Source organism: Acanthochromis polyacanthus, chromosome 6, assembly GCF_021347895.1.
Source record: "Acanthochromis polyacanthus isolate Apoly-LR-REF ecotype Palm Island chromosome 6, KAUST_Apoly_ChrSc, whole genome shotgun sequence".
In the NCBI taxonomy this organism is placed as follows: domain Eukaryota; kingdom Metazoa; phylum Chordata; class Actinopteri; family Pomacentridae; genus Acanthochromis; species Acanthochromis polyacanthus.
The window spans coordinates 16,631,795-16,659,080 of NC_067118.1; the positions used below are offsets into that span (position 1 = coordinate 16,631,795).

At 40.1% G+C, this 27,286-nt stretch overlaps 1 protein-coding gene across 1 annotated transcript in view; it reads left to right on the top strand.

The window, feature by feature from the left end:
• Positions 1-26,835, top strand: part of gnb1a (guanine nucleotide binding protein (G protein), beta polypeptide 1a) — a 41,270-nt gene extending 14,435 nt beyond the window's left edge. The window contains exons 2-11 of the mRNA XM_051949407.1: positions 14,753-14,859; positions 15,709-15,747; positions 15,993-16,099; positions 18,949-19,012; positions 19,847-20,009; positions 21,287-21,353; positions 21,732-21,933; positions 22,449-22,665; positions 24,147-24,262; positions 24,603-26,835. Of these exons, the coding sequence (XP_051805367.1) occupies positions 14,803-14,859; positions 15,709-15,747; positions 15,993-16,099; positions 18,949-19,012; positions 19,847-20,009; positions 21,287-21,353; positions 21,732-21,933; positions 22,449-22,665; positions 24,147-24,253 (1,023 nt within the window). The 5' untranslated portion in view covers positions 14,753-14,802 and the 3' untranslated portion in view covers positions 24,254-24,262; positions 24,603-26,835. The remainder of the gene's footprint in view (positions 1-14,752; positions 14,860-15,708; positions 15,748-15,992; positions 16,100-18,948; positions 19,013-19,846; positions 20,010-21,286; positions 21,354-21,731; positions 21,934-22,448; positions 22,666-24,146; positions 24,263-24,602) is intronic.
• Positions 26,836-27,286: the final 451 nt, after the last annotated feature.

The following is a 27,286-nucleotide window of genomic DNA, read 5'->3' on the forward strand; positions in this document are numbered from 1 at the left end:
GAGCATCCAGTACAAGGCACTGTCTTCATCTTGGCATCATTGTCTGGGAATCCACTCAGAAACATCTAAAATTGCTCTCATGCAGGGAATTTAGTAGCACTAACATAAAAAGCAGTAGTTTTCCCATTTTTTTTTCCCTTTATAAGCAGAGCTAAGGTTGGTGTTTGTTCTGAATGTAGTATTTTTTTAGTCACTTAACCATTTCTTAACCACTTAACCATAGTCTGTAGATGTCAACTTATCCTCTGAACAGTCCGCATACGTTAAGCATTCAGTGGAGTCGCTCATTTCAGGTGACTTTGTCTTTACCTTCCACTCTTATTGTGTCAGCATGATCTTTAATCGTCCAGTAAACCAGCCCTGCAAGTTTGGTTTCAGTGGATTATTAATTTTAATGCAAATGTTCCACAAAAACATTTTTTTATTATTACCGTTTTGAGGGAACCAGCATAAAGCAAAAAAAAAAAAATTGCGTTAATTCATACTGATGCTCGCTGGACAAAGGGAGTAAGGATTCACCTTGTCTTCCACAACACTGTAGTTGCCTTCTATCCTCGCATTTGGTATGAAAAAAGCGAGCCACAGAAAGTGTGTGTATGTGTGTGTGGAGTATGTGTGAGAATGACATGGGAGTTGGACTGGATGGGGCTTTAAAAAAAAAATGTCCAGGAGCAATCCCCTTCTGTCTTCTCTTACTGCATCATCAACCCCCTTGTTCCTGCCTTGGCTGTGACCTGGTTGTGTTTCAGCTACAATTACCATGCATCACTTGGCCGTACCACTTACACAGGCCCTCACCCACCAACCAGACCAAAAGAGGGGGGAACCACACACACACACACACACACACACACACACACACACACACACACACACACACACTTACAGTATCACTTTGCTTCTGTTTTACGCTAGTGCAATCATCTAACCATGGAGTAGAAATCAGACTTTGGGTAATATTTTTAGGTATATATTTATGCACAATTCTCATATCAACTGAATGGTGAGTATATTCTGAATTATTGTAGTTTTCTACACCATTCAGCCTTGCAGTACACATTTAGACTTAAAGATGGATATAAGTTACTAAAGCATCATGATGTTGTAGTAAGGTTGAGGCAGTAGTTGCACATCTTTTCTTTCCCAGCATAAAGTTTTATGCCAGTATCAGGGATTGAGAGGTGAGGTCCAGCTTACAAGAACTAGGACAGGATTGGAGTTTGTAGTACCAATACAGTTCAGCAAACATGGTGGAGAATTTGGATTGGGACAACTGCTATAAATTGCTTGCTCCATATTGTTGAATGTCTGTGTGAAAAGTGATTTGCCTAACTCTGAAGTGAAAGGGAGGGATGGGAGAATGCTTTTAAATATTGCACTTTTCTTCCACTGGATGGCTGAACTGCAGATGAAATGAGGTTGCTTCTCTTCAGAGTGGTTTACTAAAAGCAATTCCTGTTGCATCACCACCTGAAAGCACATCCCAATATACCTCGGAACAGGGAATCCAGAGCCATTTGCCATTTCACGGTTCTTGCTTCAACCTATCTGCTATAGATCTTATTCTTCAAATACAAATTGACATTTGAAAAAAAGCAATGTAACGTTGTTTTTGTTGTTTAAATCAGAGTAGGATCAAAAAAACACCAAACTTTGTGCTCAAGAGGCTAAGTATATGGATGGATTTAGATCTGCTTTACACACATATTGTAATGTAACAGACACATGCTCTTACAGTCTGCATTTTCTGGTAATTTTTTGAAATCAAAATCACACCAGGTGCAGACACACATGGAGTGTTGCGGAGCAGATTGCTGTCAAAAACTTCCCGTAGTGTGACACAGTCACCACAGAAAACGTAAAGCCATGGCAAAAGATTGTTAAAGGAAAAACAATATTCCCATCAGCTGCAGGTTCTGTAGAGAAAACAAATATGGCAAAACTACACTAAATAGCCGACTCGTTGTCACCAGATACTACTTTAATAATTAGACCTATACATCCAAAGCCGAGCTATATCCACTTATATCGCTAGTTAACGCTGCAGACCAATTCTGTTAGAGTAATGGCGACATGTACTGACCACACTGGTGAGGCAGAAAGCATTAATGGTACTAGATTTACTCTACCCACAAGGTGGAATGAAAATGTTGCAATTTCAAAAAACTGACTTTTTTTTTCAAAAAACAGTCTTTAAACAAATATTAACTAGGTTATATTTTACAAATACAAAATGTATTTCTCTGCTTTTTCTCAAATTCACAACCGATCTCTTTACAGTTTGAATGCTGTACTTAAAGCATTATCATATTCACAATAATTGAGTAATTGCACCTTTATTCACTGAACAAAATCAACTTCAGTGTAAAAAACACTAGTTCATAATTCTACAAGGTATCTGGGTAATTGTGAATACTGCTGCGTAAAAATGTAGTCCCAGTGTGTCAACAGAGTGTCTCATGGCATCCTCACTTAGTATACTCAGCTTCTTGCATTCAGTCAGTCTTGATTATTTGTTTACCAGCATGGACTAGGCCTAATCTAAGTCAGACTGACCTAATTTTGTATGAGGTGCTAGCCTGTCCTCTGGTGGTCCACCACACACACACACACACACACACACACACACACACACACACACACACACACACACACACACACACACACACACACACACACACACACACACACACACACACACACACACACACACACACACACTGCCTCCTGCCGATCATCCACTCTCCCCTCTGTCTCTTTGTTTTTTTGTCCCCTCAGTTATCTGTTGTCATAAACGTGCCTGTCAGGATGTCCTGTGTAACCTGTTACAGTAATGCAATTGATTGCAAAGCCTGGTATGCAGCCTGGATGGACATTGGCAAGTGCAATGGTTGTAGAAGAAACCACAGAGCAAGTATATTTGTAAAGTGTGTCTGTGCGCTGTCGCCACATCCGCTGAATGTTTTGACAAAGGGAAGAGAGAGAGACGAGCACAGCTAGGGAAACACCCTTAAAAAGGAAACGCCTGCTTAGAGAATCTGTGCTCTCGTATTAAGGTGGAGGCAGCATGCTGACACTGTTGATCAGAGGCTCAGGCGCTGCCAAAGCCAGCTCCTCACTGACTTGCTATGTAGACCAAACCCATCTATACTCTGCTACAGCTCATTTGTTTCTAGAAGCAGCCCATCAACCTCAGCCTAAGTGGCACGAGAATATAAGATCCCACAGAGAGGCAAGTCAGCAGGAACAATCAGATGAGTGAGAGGGGATGCAGCTCTCAACAAGGAAAGGGGTGGGGCAGCTGGTATCCAAGCAGGAGGGTGTAAATTATTAAGGCCATCATCTTTAACCCACCTCTAGAACACTTCCTTGTGCTTAATACATGACTGTGTGGCTGTCATAGCTTGGTAAAATGGAAAAAATACAATAATAATAGTAATATTGAAGACTGCAAATATTGGTCATACACATTTTACCCTCAAACTCGCAATGAGTCCATAATATTTAATTCTGTGTCCTTATGGTTGCTTCAGCATCCTTTTTGTCTTTAGTGTGTGAAGTCTATTGAAGGCCAGTCTTTGGCTTTTCAAACTAATTGAGATTCTTAAAAGTGCACTTGTGCGCTTTTTAATTTTCACCATTTTATTTGTGTGTATTTAAAATATAACATATAATCACTAAAACCCTGCTCTTAAAACTTCCAGTGGATGAATGGAAACTGTATTGTAGTTGAATTTATAATACAGGCAACAGTGAGCAGTGGAGTGATTTCAGACACAGCAAAGCTTCCAGTTCTTAAGAATCTATTAGTAACTGATCTACATTTCATTTGTAAATAAATTCTGTCAAAGGGGGCACCCCAAAATGTTTTGAAGTTTAATTGTTTTGAAGAATGTACAGTTTTCGCCCAACTTTGATTCTACTTCAGTTGCCAGCTAAGATTAGGTGCATCATAGAATTCACATTCTGCCCACAGTTGGCAGGCACAGCTGTGTCTGAACAGAGGGCCAACACTTGAAAAATAAATAGCATTTTCACTTTTAGGCTGGTCAGAGAAAGAGACAGTCAAAGTCTCAATTTCAGTGTAAGTTGTAGGACAATCTTCAACCATGTCAATCCTAAAAATTAAAGCTCGTGTCCGGAGTTTGAATCGCAGCGTCTCCCAAAACACTGTTGGTCCCACCCTCCCTCTGATTTCGCCCCTTTATTTGTGCACGTGCGCAGTACCTGACAGGAGTGCCCGGAGTGCTGCAGCATCTTTCCTGTTTTGCTGTTTTCCACTCCTCTACATTTAGTAAATAATAAAGGAATTACGTCAGAATTCTGTATTGTGTCTATCTTGTCCTAATACCAAAATAACATGAATCTGCTAGGACGAACGAGTAAAGTGTCAATATGTGATTACACTCGTGTATCCCTCTCGATGACGTTGTTTATCAAACTTAGTGCATTTATGCATGTATATGTGTTACATTGTTTATTTATTTCTATCTAGAGTTCAGAATTGCATGACTCCTCTGACGAAGAGTATGTCCCAGACGCCCCAACATCTTCCTCCAGAGGTCGGGCATCTAAACGAAGCTGTCAGGCGGGCTATGGAGGCCGTGGTCGGTGAGCGACGCGAGCACCCCGAGCCAAAAAACGTCCTGCAGTCTGTTGGCCTGACAAGCCGTGGGATTGGTAACTTTTCTGGAAGTTGCTGATCCCTGATGCTCTCTCAGCTCCTCCACAAGCAAAACAAATGTGCTCGCGGTTGCGTAGTGCGTAGCTTCCCCACCTCTACATGGGCTTGCTTGCTGTGCGCGTAACCGTTGATTGACAGCATGACAAAACTGAAGCTCGAACTTGATTGGTCGGCAGCGACCGGCGCTTTTTGGAATAACATGGGGGTCTATGAGAGGAAGGCGGAGCTCAGGAATAAATTTTCATATCGCGTCATACTAACATTATATTATAGTATCGAGCTAGACTAACACATTTAAGCTTTGTTAACCCTTTACGCTTCAGTGCGTCGTAGGTGTACCGCCGGTGGTACACCTACTAATTTGCATAGGAATTTCAAGAATGTCCGACGGCTGCAAACCCGATTATACAAACACTATACGCCGATGGAAAGCTTAGATTCTCATGAATCCGCCGGTATAAACCACTTTCAGATGTGATTACCACAACGGGTGAGAAAAACACTTTTGTCCGACAAAAACGAATATTCATCCATCCGTTCTCTGTACACGACTTCAACGCACACAGCGCGACTCACATTTCCGGGTTCATTATTACACACAGAAAAAAAGATTCCACAAAAAACGGCCATAATCCAACCTTTTACATCCAGATGACACAAGCCAGTAAACTATTTTGTCCAAAACATGTCCTGAAGTCAGTATAAAATCCACGAATCGGTCGTTTTCAAGGAAATGTACCTCGCGATATGCGTCCAATATTCCCTGTATTTTTCATAATTTTTTTATTTAAAAATAGAATATTAGCGATTTTTTTGTACTGAAAACGGCTGGAATTGACTGAAGCTTAAAGGGTTAAACAATGATACATAAATTGAAAACAAACGGAAACTCCGGACACGAGCTTTAAGGACAACAGCTCCTCTTGGAAAATACCCGATCACTGACCATTGTGACATCACTGTACATGTCAGTAGGGCTGGACCCGAATATCCTACAGCGGTATCCGAATATTCGCCCAAACACCCCCCCCCGCCTTCGGCTCATATCGGCTCGTCCCGTCGTGTGATCACATAAACATATACACATATGTCTATGACATATACACATATGTCTATGTGATCACTCCTTCCTCCCCCCCAGACGAAAATATTCGGAGCTCGCCTCTTCCCTTGACCTTCGGCCCACTTCGGCTCATCTCGGCTCATCCATTAGTGTTTGTTTACCACCACCCGAATGGCCGGGTGGCTTCCAACTCTGACGTCACGCTTCACTTCGTTGCATAAACACAAGACAAGATGCCGAAGACCTCCTCTGTTTGGGAATTCTTCAGTTTAACTGAAGACAAAACAAAGGCAAAATTTGGACCCGGGAGACCAGACGAACGGATCCGAATATTCGGGCCGTCTCCGCCACTAGCCACCACCACCACCACCAGCCCCCCCACCCCCCCACCCCCTTTTTTTGTATGCTGTATTTTCAGTCTTAAATGCTGGGAGGCTTACCAAACCTTGTGCCTCTTTACCAAGGGGTTAATTAGCCGCTACCCTCTCAATTGTCCTCTGCTTGTTCACTCTCATTAGTTTAATCTCTCTCTGTCCTCCAGCTTGCCTCTCTCGACTCTATCCTCTTGTGCACCAGAACATCTCGCTGCCTACTCCACTCCTTATGTCATCAGGGTGACGCCTCTTGTCTCCCCCAAAAATCTACTGCCAAACCCGACTATACCATTCTGTAGCTCATATGCCTCCATGTTTCTCTTTAGCTTTCATGTGAAAATAAAATAAATTCTTTTTTAGGACAAATCGTTTAATAAAAATGAATAAATACCAGGGAATTAAGTGTCTGTCTTCTAGTTAACTGTGCACTTATTTGTTCAAGTAAAATCAGCAGTGCAGGATACATAGAGTACTCCAATAGGACATAATGTCACATAACAAATTTTTTTGTACTTTTTCTTTAATACTGCATATTCAAAAGTAAAATATTTGTTTGAAGGTTAAAGAGACAAATATGCTGTTCTTCTTGAGAGATGTGTGTGTGTGTGTGTGTGTGTGTGTGTGTGTGTGTGTGTATATATATATATACACACACACACACATTATTCCCCATTTAAACAAACAACTGCAGAATAATAAAAATTCTATAATAAAATGTAATAAAATTTGTATATGTATGTAAAAATGGATGGTACATTGCCTTATGGGAAGAAAAAATACCAATGAAGAGTGTGTGTGTCCGTGTGTGGAGTCAAATTACACTTCCTCTCTCCTTGTCACTGTGTTGTGCTCGAGATGTCGGAGCTGATAGGAGTGGCTGGAAAATGTGAAGTCTGCTTCCCTCCTCCTCTTTCTCCTCCTCCCCCACCACCTCACTAAAAATAGCTGGCAGAAAGAGAAGGCAGCAAAGTCGAGGCTCTATCTGTAGGGCTGCCTGTGGTTTCAACACTCCCACCGCCAGCAAAAAGGAAAGAGTTCTCTGAATCACACCTCTTATGCAAATACTAATCACCAGTAAAGAGTACTGCCTTATTTTCTGTTCTTGTCAGTAGAGCTTCTTAATTTTCAACCAATTGAAATTGATCTGCTCCTGAAATTTTTTGCATTTTTGAGGACTTTTGAGGGTTATTTTGGAGCACGGGGGCTGATGAGTAAAAACTTGGGATTCATTTTTTGCAAGGTTTTTGCAGATCAAACAGTGGAATTCCTGATGGCTGCATCAGTCATCTGATCTCCAGATACATGAGCATGAGCATTTTTTTTTTCAACCAATAGCAAAATAAAAAGCTTCTAAAATAATAAAAAAATTAAAATGGCTGTAATCCAGGCATGGCACAATATCACCAGGAAAGATGTCAAATTTTTGTTTATGTTGGGGATTGTGACATTCTGGCAGTTTTTGATTGCCGAGATTTTTCAACCAAATGCATGATGTGCTGTACAAAATAATATATTATGCTTTAGCCACTAAAACTATACACTGTGCACGGACTGCACTTTGAATAAATAAAGTGGGTGTTTGTTTTTTTTTCTTTTACACCAGAGTCTAAAGACTGCACGTAGATTATTGAAATCTAATGAAGCACAATAATTATAGAAAAAAAGATACCAAAATGAAATAATTCAGTATGTGTTGAATCATCTAAAAGTGAACCGTAGACGAAACCTGTAAGAAAGAAAGCATTTTAATCACATTTCATCTTTTTGTGATTTGTGCAGGTATAATTGCAAAGTGTATTTTATGTGAAACATGAACATAGAAAAATTTGCTGCCTCACAAAGGGCTGCAGTGGCTGTATCAGTCGTTGGCGTTTTTCGTGATTATTGCCGCCGAAAATGCCTGAATTCGCGGCAGCTTTTCTAAAAATTGCGATAGAAGTTGCGATATTTTAAGCTTATTTGTTGTGATGAAATTGCGGGAGACGTGACAATTGCTAAAAAGCTGCATATTTTTCCAGCTTGTAGATCATGTTTCAACACTAATTGACAATATTTATTCCGAAATTAATTATTTAACGTTCCAACCCATTTCCACAAAAGCTGGCACACCATGGTGGGACATTAGCAGCAGCCAGATACTGGTTTAATATGACGTGACCTAACTATGCAGGGGGCGACAGGAATTGATGGGACTCCGAATCACCCCCACAATTTAATCAGTTGTTCTTTGTGTCATTTCCACTACGTCCACAGTGGTAGATTTGTTGGAGGATCACAATGATGTGATCGTCAGCAGGCCGCTGAGGTCGCGTTCACTTGTAGCCATGGTTATCGTGCCGCTATCAGACGCCGTGCCGCTATGAATCCTTAACAAATCCGTGGATCCAAACTTTAAGCCCTATCACCGCCGAAGTCGAATCATTTGGTCTTTGTGTCATTTCTGACCGACCCTGAAAATTTCATTCAAGTCCCTGAGTCAGTTTTTGAGTGATGTTGGTAACAGAGGAATGTTTCACACACGCTGATCATCACATAACTCCGCCGTGTTCCTTGGTGGAATAATTAATCTAATTTACCTCATTCTTTGAGTGCTCTAACTGATCTGGATGCAATAGTTTCCATCATGGTGATTTTTCTGGTCTGCTGTCTGCTCATTTCAGCCATTCTAATATGTTTAGTGTTTTTTAAAAAGTGTGTATCAATCGATTTTTTTTTTTGTTTTTTTTTGTATTCCACCACAATATTGCACAGTATAAAACAGGGATGGGAATTTCGACTAATTTCCTAACCGACTAGTCTAAAAAAATTTTTGCGACTAGTCTATAAAGCCACATAATGACAGTGAAGAAACATTTTCATTTATATTCCGCTCCGTAAGTCTGGATGGGATCTGTAGTGACTTTGCACATGCGCGATTCATCTGCCGTCTGGCCACGGCGTGATATCTGTCTCCCCTACTCACTCAGACACTGGGACTGCTGCGGGATTACTTGACTGACAGCCTGTGCTTCAGGACGGGGAGAAGCTCACAGCAGCAGCTACTGCTTGTTGAAGACAGTAACTGCAGAATGATCCGAGTTTTCCTGTCAGTCTCCAAAACGGCAGAAAAAGTCGCTAGATTTGTGGCTAGTCGCTTTTGACAAAAAAAGTTGCTAGGACGCTTTGGAAAGTCGCTAGATTTAGCGAGAAAGTCGCTAAGTTGGCAACACTGGTTTCTGCTTACACAGCCAACAGGCGACCTTGTTGTCATCTGCTGCGTCAAAATACTGCCAAACGGTGCTGATTTTCTTACGCGGGAGCGTCGCCATCTTCCCACATTACCTTTCCAAACTTTCGTCCCCAAACTTTGTATCCCTGCCCTCCGCTACGTGTGCATGTGAGGGGAGGGGAGGAGGAGCAATTCTCTCCCTGGCTGCTCTGCCTGTTTCCAAAGAAGCCGAGGCAGTCGTACAAAGAACAAGGTGCATGATGCTTAATGCAGCGCTTAACCGACTAGTAAAATACTAAAAGTTTAACCCTTTAAGCTTCAGTCAATTCCAGCCGTTTTCAGTACAAAAAATCGCTAATATTCTATTTTTAAATAAAAAAAATTACGAAAAATACAGGGAGTATTGGACACACATCGCGAGGTGCATTTCCTTGAAAACGACCGATTCGTGGATTTTATACCGACTTCAGGACATGTTTTGGATAAAATAGTTTACTGGCTTGTGTTGTCTGGATGTAAAAGGTTGGATTTTGGTCGTTTTTTGTGGAATCTTTTTTTCTGTGTGTAATAATAAACCCGGAAATGTGAGTCGCGCTGTGTGCGTTGAAGCCGTGTACAGAGAACGGATGGATGAATATTCGTTTTTGTCGGACAAATGTGTTTTTCTCACCCGCTGTGGTAATCACATCTGAAAGTGGTTTATACCGGCGGATTCATGAGAATCTAAGCTTTCCATCGGTGTGTAGTGTTTGTATAATCGGGTTTGCAGCCGTCGGACATTCTTGAAATTCCTATGCAAATTAGTAGGTGTACCGCCGGCGGTACACCTACGACACACTGAAGCGTAAAGGGTTAATAAATGAGTAGGCGGTTAAACGATTAAACGACTCGTCGCGCACATCCCTAGTATAAAACAGTTTAGCTCCGCTTTGGTGAAGAACATCAGTGAATTAATTGTTTATCACGGTCTTCAGCAATCATTTTTGTTAAATAAGAGACATTAGTATCGCACGTCTGCATCTTCAGACCATAAACAAGGAAGTGAATTCGGTGACGTACGCGCATTACGTTTGTGCTGGGAGCTGCTATGATTGGTGGAACTCACGGGAGGTGGGCCAAAATTGTGGGAAAGTTGCGGTGATTGGACAAAATTGCAAGGCCGTGCAAAATTCACGGAGATTTGTTGATTTTGCGTGAATTCGCACAATCGCAACATCGCAAATTCCTGGAGGGACTGAGTTATGTCTTCTGTCCTTCAGTCATTTAAAATCAGGGCAGCCGGTGTTTGTTTGTAGGCAGAATGAATACTGTTCACATGTTGTAGCAGCCACAAGGTTTGTGTGAACAGCCACCGACCCCAAAGTTCCTGAGCAATGGGAATGCAGAGCTATGTATGTTTTAGGATCAGGATCGGTCCATTTGCATTGTTTCACTGTAAAGCAGGATGAACATTTCAGAGTGACAAAGAAGTACATACACAGACTTTCAGATTGACAGCATAAGAGACACAGTAGATTACTAATATTATGAAAGAAAAAATAAACAGCAGTGCCCAGATTTCAAGCTCTATATTTGGCAAAAAGTCACCCCATTGACCACCATGCTTCACCAGGATGGGAGCAGAATGGAATTCTGACCTTCAGTAGCAATTGTAAAAGTATTAAAAACATGGAATGAAATATGTAGGGCTGTATCCAAACATCCAAATATTTGGTATTTGACTCATCTCTTCGTCCAACCCCTCCGGTTGGACGTTACAAACCGATCCTAATTTTCGGCGCATTACTTTGTCTCTCTGCCCCCTCCTCCTCCTTGGACGTTACAAACCAATCTGAAAATTCGGATATTCGTCTTTAATTGGGGCCGTATATCCCAGAAATTGCTGTTCGGGCCAGTCCTAAAAATGTACAAATGTACAGCAATCATACACAACATCAAAACCAATTTCAGGTGACATGATTAACAGATCTTATTACAGTAGCCCTTAGATGGCATGCAGTGTTTCCCCTGGGTTGAAATGGCTGCGAGGGGGTGGGTTGCGCCGGAGGCACGAAGCAACTCGGGGGTCCGGGGGATATGCCCCCCCGTAAAAATTTTGAAAATCAAGATGCAAAATGGGGCATTCTGCCACAATTTGGAGCACATTTTGTTGTATTTGTAGCCATTTCCAAAAACTAAATTAAATAAAATTTTCATGTTTCTTTTCTAAAAATTAATGATAGGGAGAAAATATGACAAATATAAACCCACTTGTCCTTGCGATCAAAACATGTCAACTAGTCCAGTCTATTATATTCTGGTCAGATTTCCACAAGCCATTCCAAAATGTCACATCAGTTCTTATTACAAATTTGAAAAAGATGACAAAGGACTTGAATCTGGAATCAAGTGGTGACTTACTTTTTTTCTAAAAACAACTACATGTTAGGTACCAAATTCCCACTTCATTTTTATTTATAATAAAAAGGTTATGTCATGACCTTCATTTTACTCTGGGTTAACAACTGGTTTTCTGAAGGAGTTGGTTCTGTTTTCAAAACTGTTACCTTTTTGAACACAGAACTAGAATTTGAAGACAGAATTTGTTTTGCCATTGAATGATATAATTTCGGGCACTCTATAAATCATTTTATCAAAAGAAACTAGGAACTTTATATTCCGTTGAAATCATTTGTTTCGTTCGTGAGAACGGGTTTTGTCGTGCCTAAATGTGGAGCCATTTTTGCAGTCACTGTCAATTCGTATCGCCGCGGACAGCAAAACAGTAAGCAAACTCAGTAAAGGAAGCGAGATCGATGCCTGCACTGCGTTGCTCACTTTATTTTGATGACATGCGATAGTTTTGATACTTAATTTGACATATGCCTGTGATACACACCTGCTTTTAGCCCTGAGAAACGAAACGATGGAGCGCTGCCGCTTCTTGTCTGCCATGCTCGTTGTTCGCTAATCGGAACGACCGACATTTGACACACAAACTCGCGGGATGTCATACGAGAACTGAGTGTTATCGACCAACAGGGATGTGCCTGCTGTCTTCACCCACGGCGAGAAAAGGCTGCCATTCTGTTGATTTCAGCGGCGAATATACCGGACTTATATGTCAATGCTTTCTAATATTTAGCATTACTTTTTTTTTTTGGGTGCGGACCAGTGAGGCGGCAGTGTCGGCAAAATTTTAATGAGGCGATGGCCTATTCCAGCGAGGCGGGCTGCCTCGTCGGTTATATAGGAGGGGAAACACTGGCATGTGAAGTCAATTCTTGAAGTGTTGGAAGCAGGAAAAATTGGCAGCGTAAGAATCCAGGTAGCTGTCAAAGTCCAAATTGTGAGAGCTAGATGACTGGGTTGTGGCATCACCGAATCAGCAGGCCTTGTCAGGTGTTCCCAGTAGGCAGTGAGGGATGGTTTTGGTAGCATGACAAAGAGTACATGGTGGTATTGTGACTTCCAAAGTACCCAGAAATCCATCTGATAGAGCATCTCTGAGATGTGCTAGAAAAATTAGTCTGGTTCATGGATACCCCATCTCAAAACTTGCAGGACTTACAGGAACTGCTGCTAAGGTCTTGGTGTCTGATACTACAGAGCACCCCCAGAGATCTGTGAAGTTCATGCCTCAATGGATGAGAGTTATTTTGGACGCACAAATGGAGACCTTGACAGGTGGTTTTAATATCGTGGCAGACTGGTGTATAGACAGTGATGACAAACTTTTTAGATTGTAGTCAGTCTTAAGAAATGGGTTACTTTGGCTGGAATGTTTGTAAAAAAAACTAAATTGACACGGAGTATTTTTTCTTAGTGCTTTCTTTTTAACGCACTACCCTAGACTTCATCTGCCAGTATCCTTAGCCGAGCTCAGCTCTTTCCCATGTTCAAGTGTTACAGTTTGGTATGAAAAGTTTGTTGCAAAGTCCAACATTGTGTTTCTTTACCCAGTATACAGAGGGTTATTGCAGGGAAGACAAGAATTAGCCAGTGATATTACCGTGAGACATTTTTATCACCAAGATTAGGAGGCTAAGGCGCCTTGCTAGGATGCAGACCCATTTAGCAGCACTGGCCAATCAGGTGACAGGTAGCTGCTAAGATGTCAGGGACATGAAGGATGAGGTGTTCATTCAGAAGGTGTCAACTCTCTCCAGGACAAAGGATCTAAATCGAAACCCAGAGAAACAGGGAGGTAAGATGTGTTGAAGTGCAAATGGTGCTGTTGTGAGCTTGTATTTGACAGATAGGCAGTGATGTTACTTGCAGTATGTCCTTAAAGGAAATGTGATTTTATAAAGTGAGTGCAAATGGTCCTTGGAATTGTAATATTTGGTGAGAGGAGAGAGATATTCTTTTCAAATTTACTTGGCTAGATGTGATCATGTGAAGATCATTTCAATGCAGAGCTGTTTTGGAAAGTTTTATCTCCCGGCTTTCCGTGTCTTATTCTGACACAGTAGTAATAATTGTACCTCTTCCATTGTGTCGTCATCAATGGCCAACATGCTTTCAGACCTCTAAACCAGACTTCACAATTGTTAAAATTGTATTTTTCTTTTCGGTAGAATTTGTCGTCTGTGTGTAGATAATGAAAGTATCGGTGTTAAGAGCGTCAACCGGAGGATTGGGGTCAGCGGGATAGCCACTGCTTTTAGGATCATCAGCAGGTTTTGTCTTAACCGGATTTGGCTGGAGAAGCTGAATCAACTGTGTCCCAGGATTACGGGGATGACATTGGAGAACAGTTTAGAGTCCAGAGGCCAGAGCATTGATACCTTTGTCAAAACCTTGCCTATCATCTGACTACCTAGGGGTCTCTTTGCCGCTCTCTTTTCTTGATATCTGGAGTCTTAACCCTTGCTTCATTTTTACAGTCAGTAGGTGTATGTTTTGGTCCTCTGTGGCCAATGTTTTTTTAAAACTTTTTTAGTTACATTTTGTCTTGACTTGTTGAGAAAAGGTTATTAGCTGCTCATTTTGGCCAGATGTTTGCCCATGATTTTGCAGTTGTTTGTGAGGGAAGAAAGGAGAGAGAACAAATTCAACATCACCCTCAAAATTGTTATCTTAAGCCTAAAGTAGCTGCCTAGTGCTTGTTGCTAGGTTACAGTTTCAAGCTGGCAAGGACAAGTCTAGAGCTGTCTAGAAAGTGATTCCCTGCGATTTTGTCTGGGCTTCACAGATTGATTTAAGAGACACTATGGGATTCTTAGCTGCATTTTGTTGAAGTAGCCATGTCCATAATTTTTTTACCAAAGAGAGAGCATCCCTTCACTATGGTTAATATCATACATGTAAATTGGGCACTAGAGTTCATAGTAAAAGGCAACCGTATGAATTGCCTTATTCACATTTTATATATTACTGCCAACATGAAATCAGGAGCATGTGGTATGTATGCTGAACGTTTCATTCTGTGTCTCTTCTAGATCAGCAAGAGTCTAGGCGGCGGAGCGAAGCACACCATTAGTAGAGGAAAATGAGTGAACTGGATCAGCTACGCCAGGAGGCTGAGCAGCTCAAGAACCAGATCAGAGTAAGTCCTTTACTGTCCTCAAGTTAGCCTATTTTTGTTTGTTTTTTTCCCTTTTAAGTTGGAAATAATTCATTGAAATTTTGTCAGTTAAGGTTTGTATTCCAGATCTCAGACTCGCACTGATGAAAGGAGACTAAAAATGCTTCCTATTTTTGTGCTTCTCTATTAATATTGACATTATAAAGATCAAGTGGAAAGTAGGTCATTTTTCAGTGTTAGCCTGCTGGATACAAAAAATGTTTTATGCGTCTGAACAGAGGTCTGTCTCAATTAAATGTTTCAGAAGTGTAAATATTTTTACAGGTTTCGTAGCCAGTGACAGTAAGTTCATACATAATGTCATAAGTCTGAATTATCAATTTCTTACAACTGCTGCCTACAATACTGTGTATCAGCCATCAAAGACAGTCATGGCATGACAGCATTCCTTTATGAGCCACTGTACTACATTTCAGATAAGTGCTGCGACTTTCAGTCAAAGCTATCTACTAAAACCCGTACGGGCTCGACAGTGGCATCATTGTAATCATATGCAACTGAGCTTGAATATAACTCAAATGTTATAATGCAGAGTTTGTATCTTGCCATTTTTTTTCACCTGTGGTGCACCATAATTGAACAATGACTTTTATTATTATTGAAATAGTTATTATATTTTCCACAATGCAATTCAGCTGACGTCACACATTTATATCACAATTATGTAACTGTCACATAGCGCTGTAGTGATGGAGGACCCCAGAGATGTGATACTGTCAATGGAGTGACGCTCATTGTTAAATATAATACAAACCCCACTGACTGTTAAACTGAAGTATGATGTGGAAATTGACTGAGTTGTTGTTTCAGGATGCCAGGAAAGCGTGTGCGGATGCTACTCTGTCTCAGGTAAGAAATATATTTATGCCATAGTCTGGATTCAACATTATTGCTAATTAAAATAGGAGTAAATATGTTTTAGAATACGCTAAATCTGCTTCCGAGTTTAATTTTGAAGACTGTTATTTGTTCGATATTTTTTGTTGTTGTTGTTTTTCACTTGGCTGCGTGAGGTTTGAGAGCAAACAGTGGAACAATATAGAGCAGTGTCAATGTGATTTATGTTTTTTCTCTATCATCTAAATCCTATTTAGATCACAGCTAACATTGACCCCGTTGGCCGAATTCAGATGCGCACTAGACGAACACTGAGGGGGCATCTGGCTAAAATCTATGCCATGCACTGGGGCACTGACTCAAGGTAATTTCGTTCAACTCCTTGGTCCATAACTAAATATTTCTTCCTGTCAGCCCAGCCCCCCTTTCCTAAATGCATGAAATGGATATAAAAGCTTCCTTAACTGGCTTTGTGCTAGTTACCTCTTCCTGAGGGTCTCAAGTCAATAAATGTCACAATAGCTCACTCTACTCTGCATCTCCAAACAGTTCTTTCTTTAGATCTGTCCAAAGTGACCTGTCCTTTTCATATATACTCAGTGTCCTATCAGTTGAACAGTCGGATGTTTGTGTACATGCACAATAGTTAATGCATTTTTTTACTGTGAATGCTTGTTGGACATGCATCAGAGACTCGGTCTTTGAGTGTGTCTACTGTGTTGTGTGTTTGTGTGTATTGGGGGTTGGATATGTGGGTAGGGAAAATATTCAAAATGGAGTCAGCCTTTGTCAAAGCGAGTGCTGAGGCTGATAGCCACGGCAGAGTGAAGCCCTTCATATGAAGCCTTTTCCCAAGAGTTGTAGACACCTCTCACCTCAGCAAACAAGCTAATCACTATGTCAGTCCACAGAGACACCATTGCAAACTGCTCAGTCACCTCATCATCCTGCTAGTCATATAAATACGAAAATCTACCCACTATATTTACCCAATGTCCGCTCTTACTATTTGTTTGTTGCACCTGTTAATGTTTTACCTTCCAGAAGAGTTTTCATTAGACCAGTGGTTCTCAACCCTGTTCCTCAGGACCCCATGTCCTGCATGTTTTAGATGTTTCCCTGCTCCAACACACCTCATTCAAATGATCAGCTCGTCAGCAAGCCTCTGAAGAAGCCTGATGACGAGCTGATCATTTGAGTCAGGTGTGTTGGAGCAGGGAAGCATCTAAACCATGCAGGACAGTGGGTTCTGAGGAACAGGGTTGAGAACCACTGCATTAGACTACCTGCTGGGATCCAGCCACCCAGAGAGAAGGTCACATAAAGATGTTTTGACCCAGAGTCTAGGCTAGGTCTGCTATTTTTAGCCATATGGAGACACTACTTGAATTCAGACCAGATAGCTCTATAGCAGTTTGAGAAAGAAACCTTTTCATTAAATCCGCTTCCAAAGCAAGAATCTGTCAAGCAAAATGTCAGTCATGTATCAAATGCAGAGATGGAGAATGGATAGAAACATTTTTGGCAGGGTTTTTCATATGAATTTTAACAATTATTATAGTATTACTTAAATGTATTGTTACTGCTGATCATCCTAGTGTAGCATCTCAGCTGTTGACCACTCTTACGTCATCACCTCACTAATATGACTTTCGACAGGTTTGGGTTCAACAGCTTTGCACTGAAAATTAGTAACTGTCAGCAAATCACTGTTCCCATTATTATAGTAGTCCTAACTTATTAAGGAAAGAGCTAATTCTTTATTTTATTTTTTTCTAATGTACATCAGAGTTCTAAACATTTTTTTATTTATAGGGAAAAAACTTGTTTGTTTGCTTTGTTTGTTTTTCCAAAACTTTGTTACAATAGCACTTTGTATTGACTTCAATTCAGTGAGTCATAACTCATGTCCCACATGAAAAGATTTCTTCAGTCACCACGTGATCCAGCAGTTGTTTGTCTTTTGTTGTTGTTGTTGTTCTGTGACACTCCTAGTAAAAGAGTTGTTACAGTTGCCATAACTTTCCAAATCAGTCCCGGTTACTTTACTTTTTACTTCTATTTTCTGGCTTTCCATTCTTCATATATAGCTTTTGCATTGCACCAGAAGTACCATGTTTGACGGACTAAAAATTTACCTACAGTTAAAGATTGACTTTTGGAGAAAAACATTTGGCCGTCTCTTAATGCTACCCACTAAGCTCAAAATTTTAATTTTCCCCATGACCTCCAAAATTGTATTCCACAAAGGCCTAATTCATCGAAAGATTGTACAATTTATGTAAATAAAGTGTGGGTATCCGAGTGCACTTTTGTGGAAGCTGTGTACATTTGCATAGTAGACTTTAAAGGAAAGTGTGACTTCATATTATGCTTCTCTGTCTTGTTATGCTGCTTTTTATTAGATCTTAAAAAGACGCACACTGCTTTCTGCACTTGGCTGTCACTTGATAGCCTCCAAGTTACGTAAACAAATCTGATCAATACTGTGAAACACAGTTTGATTGTGAATTCAGAATTGGACTTTTGTACACTTAAGAAAATTTTCAATGGAGAGCGGTGAATAAATACAAAAAATATAGATTGACCTGTTCATCTTTCAAAACATTAATGCTGCTTTTTAGAGGGTGAGCACCTCAAAGCTTTGCATCATTGTCCCAGCTGACACACTTACTCTCACAGTTCACAGGAACTTGATTTAGTCTGATCTGAAGTTAATACATCTCTGTGCTTCTGACATTATCTCAGACTCCAAAGATTTTTGTCGCATTTAATGTGTTAATTTTACGGCCAGAAAGCTGATGAGGAGTTTTCTCTTGTCCCTGGCTTATTATCTACTGGCACACGCATGTGAGTGCATTTCCGTCAAAACGGTAGTTAAGATTTGCATAGTCCCAGCAGTCCTTGGTGTGTTCACTGCTTCTCCTGTTCCTCTGTGCATTGGGACCATTACTGTGGTTACACTTGTTCAATTCACCCAGATAGCAGTAGTCACCGATGTACCTTGGAGCCATCTATAGAATGCAACAACAGAAGATTTTAATAGTGTGCACAACATGACTGTATACATGTTTAATTATCACAACAGCAAACCAACCAACCCCAGCTATATTTCTCTGCAGTTTCAAACGGACATACAGCTCTTTCTTTGTTTGTAGGTACTAATCATTTTCTGTCGCATAGTTTAAGTAATCTTGTCTTTCTTCTTATCAGGCTTTTGGTCAGTGCCTCCCAGGATGGCAAACTCATTATTTGGGACAGCTACACCACGAACAAGGTAAATGCAGCATCATGTTCAAATAAATGAAACTATTGCAATTGTCTGTAAATTTGGTGCTTTTTTGGTCTTTGGGTGTAAAAGCTATTGCATACAGTTAGTTTTCATATGCATTGCTAGTATGTTTCCTGAGTTTAGAACAGCATTCCTGGCATTCATGTGCTTGAATGTACAAACACAAACATTATGAATTCTCCTCTGTCTGTTTTTCGTTAGTGAACAGTAAGTAAGGTGCCAGTGGAATAATAAATGGAAACGTTTGCACCAAGATGGGGTCAAATAAAGTGATAAGATGACATCATAAAATTTCACTTGGTTGGTTAGCTTGCCAAGGGGCAAAATTTATGTCAACTGATGAAATTAAAATATATTACAGTCAGTCTTCAACTGAGGACAGGAGATATCAGATGTCTTTTTGTACAACTTCAAAAATATGAAGCACAGTAGAGATATGTGACTCAGTTGAGACTAAAGTAATGAGTTTAGATTGTCTAAACATGAAAAGATGTGTATAGTTAACCAACTTTCCAAATACAGGGTTTGATAAGTGGTTCTCCAGTGAATCATTGTCTTTACTGCTTATCAACACTTAAATCAGCGGTGATCATTACCCCCAGATTTCCAGCAGCTAGTTTCATTTAGATTGAGAAAAAGTTCATTATAATGCATTTTACAAGTGTTTGACAGAGCCAAGTAATGCTATTTATAGTGGGTATTGTGCCCTTGAAAGGTTAAGTTAATATTGCAGACAGACTTTGTCACAAACCCTCCCCTCGCTCTCTTCCATCTGTCACTGTATGCTATCTAATATTAAATCTTCCTCCTCTCTTCCAGGTCCATGCTATCCCGTTGCGCTCCTCCTGGGTGATGACGTGCGCCTATGCCCCTTCTGGGAACTACGTTGCCTGTGGTGGTCTGGACAACATCTGCTCCATCTACAACCTGAAGACCCGTGAAGGAAATGTGCGTGTCAGCCGTGAGCTGGCTGGACACACAGGTAGGTTTGACATTTCCAATAGCATGTACTTATTTACGCATCAGTGAAAGGAATGTTTTTCAAGGTCATAGAAAGGTATAAGGAGCATGAGGACATTGTTAGAAAGTTCACTTAGCGTTCTGTACAGTGTAACTTGACCTGTGGTCAGCTACAAAACAAAATGTAGCACTGTCAGGATTGAGCATCACAAGCTGGAGAAGAGAGCGCTCAACAAAACAGCAACAACAACTTTGACTGTTCCTGCATTAAGATTGGTCACTTGTCACTGCTGATATGAACTTATCATACTATTTACTCAAGATTTTTTGATTTTAATGGATTTGTGTTAAATGTGCTGTATGACACATTGGACATATTAGCTTCCTCTAATTGCAGTAAGAAATAACTGGATTATGTGAAACATCAATACACAGTTGGCAAGTTCATGTTCCCCCAACTGCTGTGAATTGCTTTTGACTAAAAAAATTGTCTAAAGTAGAACAGTGGTATACAATATCATTGTGATAATCGTGTCATGGTAAAACACCAACTGCTGCATTTTTGTAAACTGTTTGCATTTTACAATCAAGTTACAATTTCTGCCTTTCTTTGAATCTAGAGGAGATCATATCCATCATAATTTTGAAAATTGTCTTATTTGAGCTTGCATCAGGTAGTGAGCATGGAACACTAAGAGGTGTACTTTACGAATCCTCCTACAGATAGTCAAACATAAGTCATTTATCTGTTGTTTGTTGACACATGATATATGGCTGTTTTAACTGAACCACAAAGTGGTTTAAAAAAAATATTTTTATGCAAAAGATGCCAACCACATACTATGTGTGTCTCTCTGTTGAAAACAGAAGGTGGTCGAGCAATGTATGAGCTGAAACTAATGAAAGTGTTGAGCTCTTGGGCAAGGAGCATTCATCTGATCAGTGTCACATGATGCAGGAAGTGTGTCAGCATTTTAGTTCCAGTTCCCTTGCTATAGGGAGGGGTATGTACACACTGCCGGCTAGTAAAGGATGAATTATGGAAGCAAGTCATGAAGCAGGAGATGCCTCACAGCTTTTTTTCCCTCAGTTTGGTCATGAATTAGTCAGTTCATCTCCCTCACATCTAGCTCAGCTAGGATTCTTTTGGCATGTGAACATTATTTGGAGTAAGATTTTTTTTTTTTTTTTTTTCCTGTGTGCAGAGAGTAAGGAGGAAACACCTGCACCTGTTTGTTCTTATAGAAAGGAGAGTCACATTAAACAAATTATTCAATCAGTGTGTTTCATTCCTTTCAGGATACCTGTCCTGCTGTCGCTTCCTGGATGACAACCAAATTGTCACCAGCTCTGGAGACACCACCTGGTGAGTTGTGAAATTGCACCCAATACGATCCAGTACAACTCTACCACAAATTAGAACCTTAAAAATGACTTTTTAACAGTGTTTCATCAAAGTTTGAATATTGAGAAGCCTAAAATATTGCATTAGCCACAGGGTTATCATATTTCTTAGCATTTTACTGCAAATTGTCCCTGCTAGTTATCAGATTTTTATTGATTCCAACAATATTTATGAAAACACTAAAGCCATGCCTGTTTGTCAGGTCACCTATTTAAATCCGCAGTCACCACTTGGGGATAAAGTTCTACTCTACTGAAGAATTTAAAAGTGTTCTAGATGTTTTTGTTTTCTTGTGTATACCAGCAGTAAAATGACAATGTTTTCTCTTCTTTCTTGCAGCGCTCTGTGGGACATTGAGACTGGTCAGCAGACAACTACATTTGCTGGTCACACCGGTGATGTCATGAGTCTCTCTCTGGCGCCCGACACCCGGCTGTTTGTGTCTGGAGCCTGCGATGCCTCAGCCAAGCTCTGGGACATCCGAGAAGGAATGTGCCGACAGACCTTCACTGGCCACGAGTCAGACATCAACGCCATCTGCGTACGGACACACACAGACATACTGTGACTTGTTAGCATGCCAATCTTAATAGAGCCTCAACTTATCCGAGGCATGTCCAAGACAAGTCTGCCAGAAAAAGCTGTAGGTCCTTGGATATACGTTTCACTAGGAAATTGCAAGTCAAGATTCACATCATGTGCCCTTTAGATGGTGACACTGCGGTGACGCTACATTTGAAAGTTTTTTTTTTAATTCAAAGTTTTGTTTACAGTGTTTCTCACATAACTGAGATGCATTTGAATGGAATTATTGCAATTTCCTTTTAAAAGAAATAATGAGTTTGCATATTAGATAATTGTAACTAAAATAGTTTACCGCAGACTTTGCTTTTACAGAGATGACAGTCGTACAGAGTACAGTTAACCTTGACAAGTTCAGTGCAGTTCCAATTTTAGCTCATTGAATACATTGCCACATCTGCATAATAATTAGGTAGTGGATGTATAAACAGAATTATGAACCCCCTAAAATTCTCCCTTGACCCTTTTTTGCAGTTCTTCCCTAACGGCAACGCCTTTGCCACGGGCTCAGACGACGCTACCTGCCGGCTGTTTGACCTGCGTGCTGACCAGGAGCTGATGGTTTATTCACATGATAATATCATCTGCGGTATCACCTCCGTTGCATTCTCCAAGAGCGGCCGCCTACTGCTGGCTGGCTATGATGACTTCAACTGCAATGTCTGGGACACTTTGAAGGCCGACCGTGCAGGTAAGCTGACTGAGCTACCTCACCAAGGTGAATTTGGAGCTACTTTAGCAAAAATCCACACCAAAGCACAAACAATGTTACATACCAAAAATAAATAGTTAATGCATTGACTTATAGTACATATTGTGACTACAAACAAATCTCAGCCACCCTTCATCCAAATCTTTTTCTTAGTCAAGCCCTGCTCCGAGAATGTGAAAAGCATGACCATGTCCACTGCTCTCACACCAGAACTCAGCTTGAAGCAGCTTTTTACTCTATTCAGACTGTCAGATAGCACAGTATGATAAACTAAGGTACACGTCAGCCTTTACTCCCAGCCTAATAACAGATCTTAATGTCCTAAGATGTTTTTGTTAGATGAGTAGAAAACTGCTATCTGATGAAAGTGGGGGTGTTGAGGAAAATTGTGTGCCCCAAAATGTTGATGACAGAAGAACTCATTGCATTCCCCATCACAGATTGATAAGCACAAGAGCATTTTGTTGCAGAAATTAGCTTTACTGCAGGGTAAGATAAGATTTGCATGAAAACGTACAGATTAGTTCAGCATGAAGTCATCATGAAAGACCACATCTGGATTATGTTGGATAAATACCGAGACAGGAACAAGGTTTGAGTTTTGGAATGGGAGAATGGAATAAACATGTCCAACCTTATTTATTTATTTATTTTGCAGGTTGTGAATCTGATAAACAGTGGAATTTAGGAGGGTGTTTTGTTTTGTGTAGTTTTTCAGGGTTAAAATAAATATTGAGAAATATTCATTGAGATCTGGAGATACAGGAGCAACTTTGGAGGAATTACTACTTTTATAGGTTAAACTTAAGATGGTAACGTTCCTTTTTAAACTGGTAAAATGTGAGTCTAAGAATATTGCCATTTTTCTTGTTTTTCATTTGTATTTTTCTGAACATTCTTTATGAAGTGCCCCTACTTGAACACACATTACAGGAGGCTTTGGGATTCACATTGTGCCATACACATCACCCCACAAACAGCCACTTAGATGGACCCTCACCAAAGAGCCAGACGTTCACTCTGTGCCACTTATGTGGACATAATGCAATATACAGGTCCTTGTATGATTGTATATATGCAGTACTGTGTCAACAGTACTGCATATATACAATCATCCGTCAACAGCAGGGCCCCTGTTGAGGCATGAATACTTTACACTTATTGACTGAATAGTGGGAGAGGGATCAGAGCAGGCACACATCTGAGCAGACATTTTCAAATAGGCTCACACACACTTATTTGATCCATTGGTGGATGGACTATTGGTTGTTAGCCTTTTGGGTCAGTATCAGTCTTGAATAAAGAGTTAAAGCTAAGCTATTACCTGTGCTGCTCTTTGTGGTTTGAAACCTTTTTTCACCATGTTTTGTGTCCTCGTATGCAAGTCTGCCATAGCATGTGGCATCCGTCAGATAAGGCAGGTTGTTGCTGTGTCTCAGTCTCTGCTGTCGCTGCTGCAGGTGTACTGGCTGGTCACGATAACCGGGTGAGCTGCTTGGGTGTGACCGATGACGGCATGGCAGTGGCAACAGGGTCCTGGGACAGCTTCCTCAAGATCTGGAACTAGAGTCTGAAGGTAAACGGTGATCTGAGAGGGACATCTTCTGATGTGCAGTAACTGATAGCTGATGAAGTGACCGAGTGTCAGCAGCAGCTATATCATGCCTTATCTGGAATTTGTATTTACTGTCTTCTCCATTGAAAACAGGATTCTTCATCCAGTGTGATGTTTTGTTTTTTAAATTTACCGTGACCTGCATCTGAAAGTTGTTGTCATTTTATAGGATTATGAAATTACACACATTTCAAATCAAATTTGGACACCAATTCATGATGTAATAATTTTACAGTTGTCTGAGTAATGTTGCTGAATAATAATAGTGAAATAATGAGTTTTTCTTGTTTGTTTCTTCCAGATGGCATCCGGACTCCAAAAGTTGAGTGGAAGAGCATTCCAACATCACGATGTTCAATTTTATTGCATATCCAATCTTTTCGAAAACACCATGATACTGACTCCAAACACCCCCAAAAAACTATCAAGGGCAAAAATTCTCTCTCTCTTTCTCTCCTTCTCATTTAAAAGAGCACAATTATCTGTCACTCATTCAGCTACAACAGAAAAGAAAAAAGACAAAAAAGCTTGAGGAATTCAGTGGTTTTAAAGTGGAACGGAGGGAGAAAATTGTGCATTCCTCCCACGACCATGGTCTGGTATTGTAATAAGTGAAAATACAAAAAACCCACTGCTGCTGCCACCAAGCAAATATGTCCTGGGTCCTCATTATGCACAGGTCTGAGTGAAGGTTATTACATGACAGTGATCTAACTCTTAATAGCTTTTTGGCCATGTTTATTTTTCTTTCTTTGTTGTTTTCATTATTATACTTTGTTGAACAGAGGTAGATCAGTGAACTGTCGGTTAATGTTTAAAATGAGGATCAAAGCTTTGTTTTATTTCCTAGTCTTTACACATTTTAGAGAATGTTTTTAAGTTGAAAAAGAAGAGAACCTCCAGATCGCGCCATTTTAAATCCAGCTTTATTCCACTGGAGAACAAAGCGAGAGAATTCAGCTTCAACAGGGAGTCCTCAAGCCACTTCTGGCCCTTCTGTATATTTAGCCCCATGATACTTTTACTGTTTCTTTTTTCCAGTGTAGTCCACAAATCTTTGTTTGCACAAAAATTAAACTTTGCATATATAGAATAATGTCTAAAGAAAAAAGTTAACTAACCAAGCACATGCTGTTTATGATAATGAATGCTCGTTTTTAAAACGAAAAACAACAAAAAAAAACCAACCATTTTAACCATTCTTACACCTTTTGTCTGGCAACAATGTAGAATAATTAAATGAAGATTAACCCATTGGATCATAATCCACCCCACCCTTTTCTATTCTTTTTTTTGGTTTGTTTGTTTCTCCTTTAGTTTTCCCTTGTTTCTGTTGCCCGTGGTTGGGACCGGTGATGTGAATTGGTCGGGTAGGGAGTACCTCCACTTTAGCCCGGTTGCAATCCGGACATTTCTCTTTTAACAGAGGTGCCCATTCCGTGCTTGGAAATGCAGTTACTACTCTGTGAATGACATGTTGTATAAATCAATGTTTGAAAATAATGATATTGAAACTTTTTAAGTTAAAAACGAAAAAAAAAGATTTTGGTTGTCTGCCATGGGTGGGTTATCTCTTAGAATCGCATGCTGTAGAATTGCTTAAAAGGTGCATATGGAATTAAGTCCTTTTGATGTTTTTCTTTAAGAAAATAACCTGTTGAATATATCAATACGATGGTATTTATATTTTCTTTTATCTTGTTTCTTTTTTTTTTCCTTTTTGTTTTTGGCTACTCCGTGCATACATGATTCAACTAAATGTCAAAGCTATGCACTCGAGAAGCAAACCCTGCAACATAACTGGTTCCTTGGTCCATACTTGGGAGGGATTCCACAAAATTAAGAAGTAACGTAAATGTTTAAATTGTACACACATGCATACGTACATTCATTCACCTAAACATACACAATCTCTAATGGAACAAATAAATTTTCATTCCTTCTGTAGCAAACAAAATTCCATTTACAAAGAAACATTTTATAACAGGTTTTTTTCTGTCCTTTATTAAAAATGAAAAAAAAAAATCTTGCAGCATCTGAATGGCAGAATTTTCTGTTGTTCCCTTCTCCTTGTAAACAGAGACGCTCTTTCTTTAGCAGTAGTGACATTTTTTCCATTCTGTTTTTTCTCTGCGACATTCTGTACAAAAAAAATGTGCTGTAATTGTGCGTTAGGCCTGGAGTTGGCAAAAAATAAAACGAAATAAAAAATATTAAAAATTAATTAAATTCCCTTTCCTTTTCTCTCTTTCTCCATCAAATAACTGTAGAGCTCTGCACCCCCACTGTTCCCGTTTCACCTTTTGTATTTAATTTTAAAGTCAGTCAGTGTACAACCGAAAGCTGGATGCAAGATAGAAACTATATTAAAATGTACTGTTATTTAAGATGTAATAAAAGCAGTTTGAGATGACCTACTGTGTTGAGTGTGATTCACTTAGAGCGATTCCCACTGAAGCTAGAATGTTGCAGACTGTTTGGTTTCCTTGTAATTATGTTCAAGTCAAATAAACAATTTCTTATCCACTGTTGAATGGGCCTGGCTCCTCTGTACACTCGTCCACGCGTAGCCGCTTTTTGTCAATATTTGCACCGAGTATGAACCGACGCATTATAATACCATTAATCTGCACTGTTTGTTTTGAGAATTGAACATAAAATTAAAAACCCTGAACATTGCCAGTATTTGATACATCTTGTCTGAACTTGAGTGGAAGCAACATGCGTGCTCACACTTGTCCACTTACCTGGGCTGACGATCCTTAGATGGCTTGTAAAAAGGGACATCTCAGTCAGTTGTAGCTCATTCACTAACACCATATTCTCTGCCAGATCAGTAATCCTCCCACAGGTGCAGGTCCCTACTCCACCCAGGGCTCTGTGCACTTATATTGGTGCCTATGTTTGGTAATATTCCTTGACCCTTACTGCCCTCTACTGGATGGAAGCGTGAATTACAAAAAGGGAATATGTTCAAATTGGATT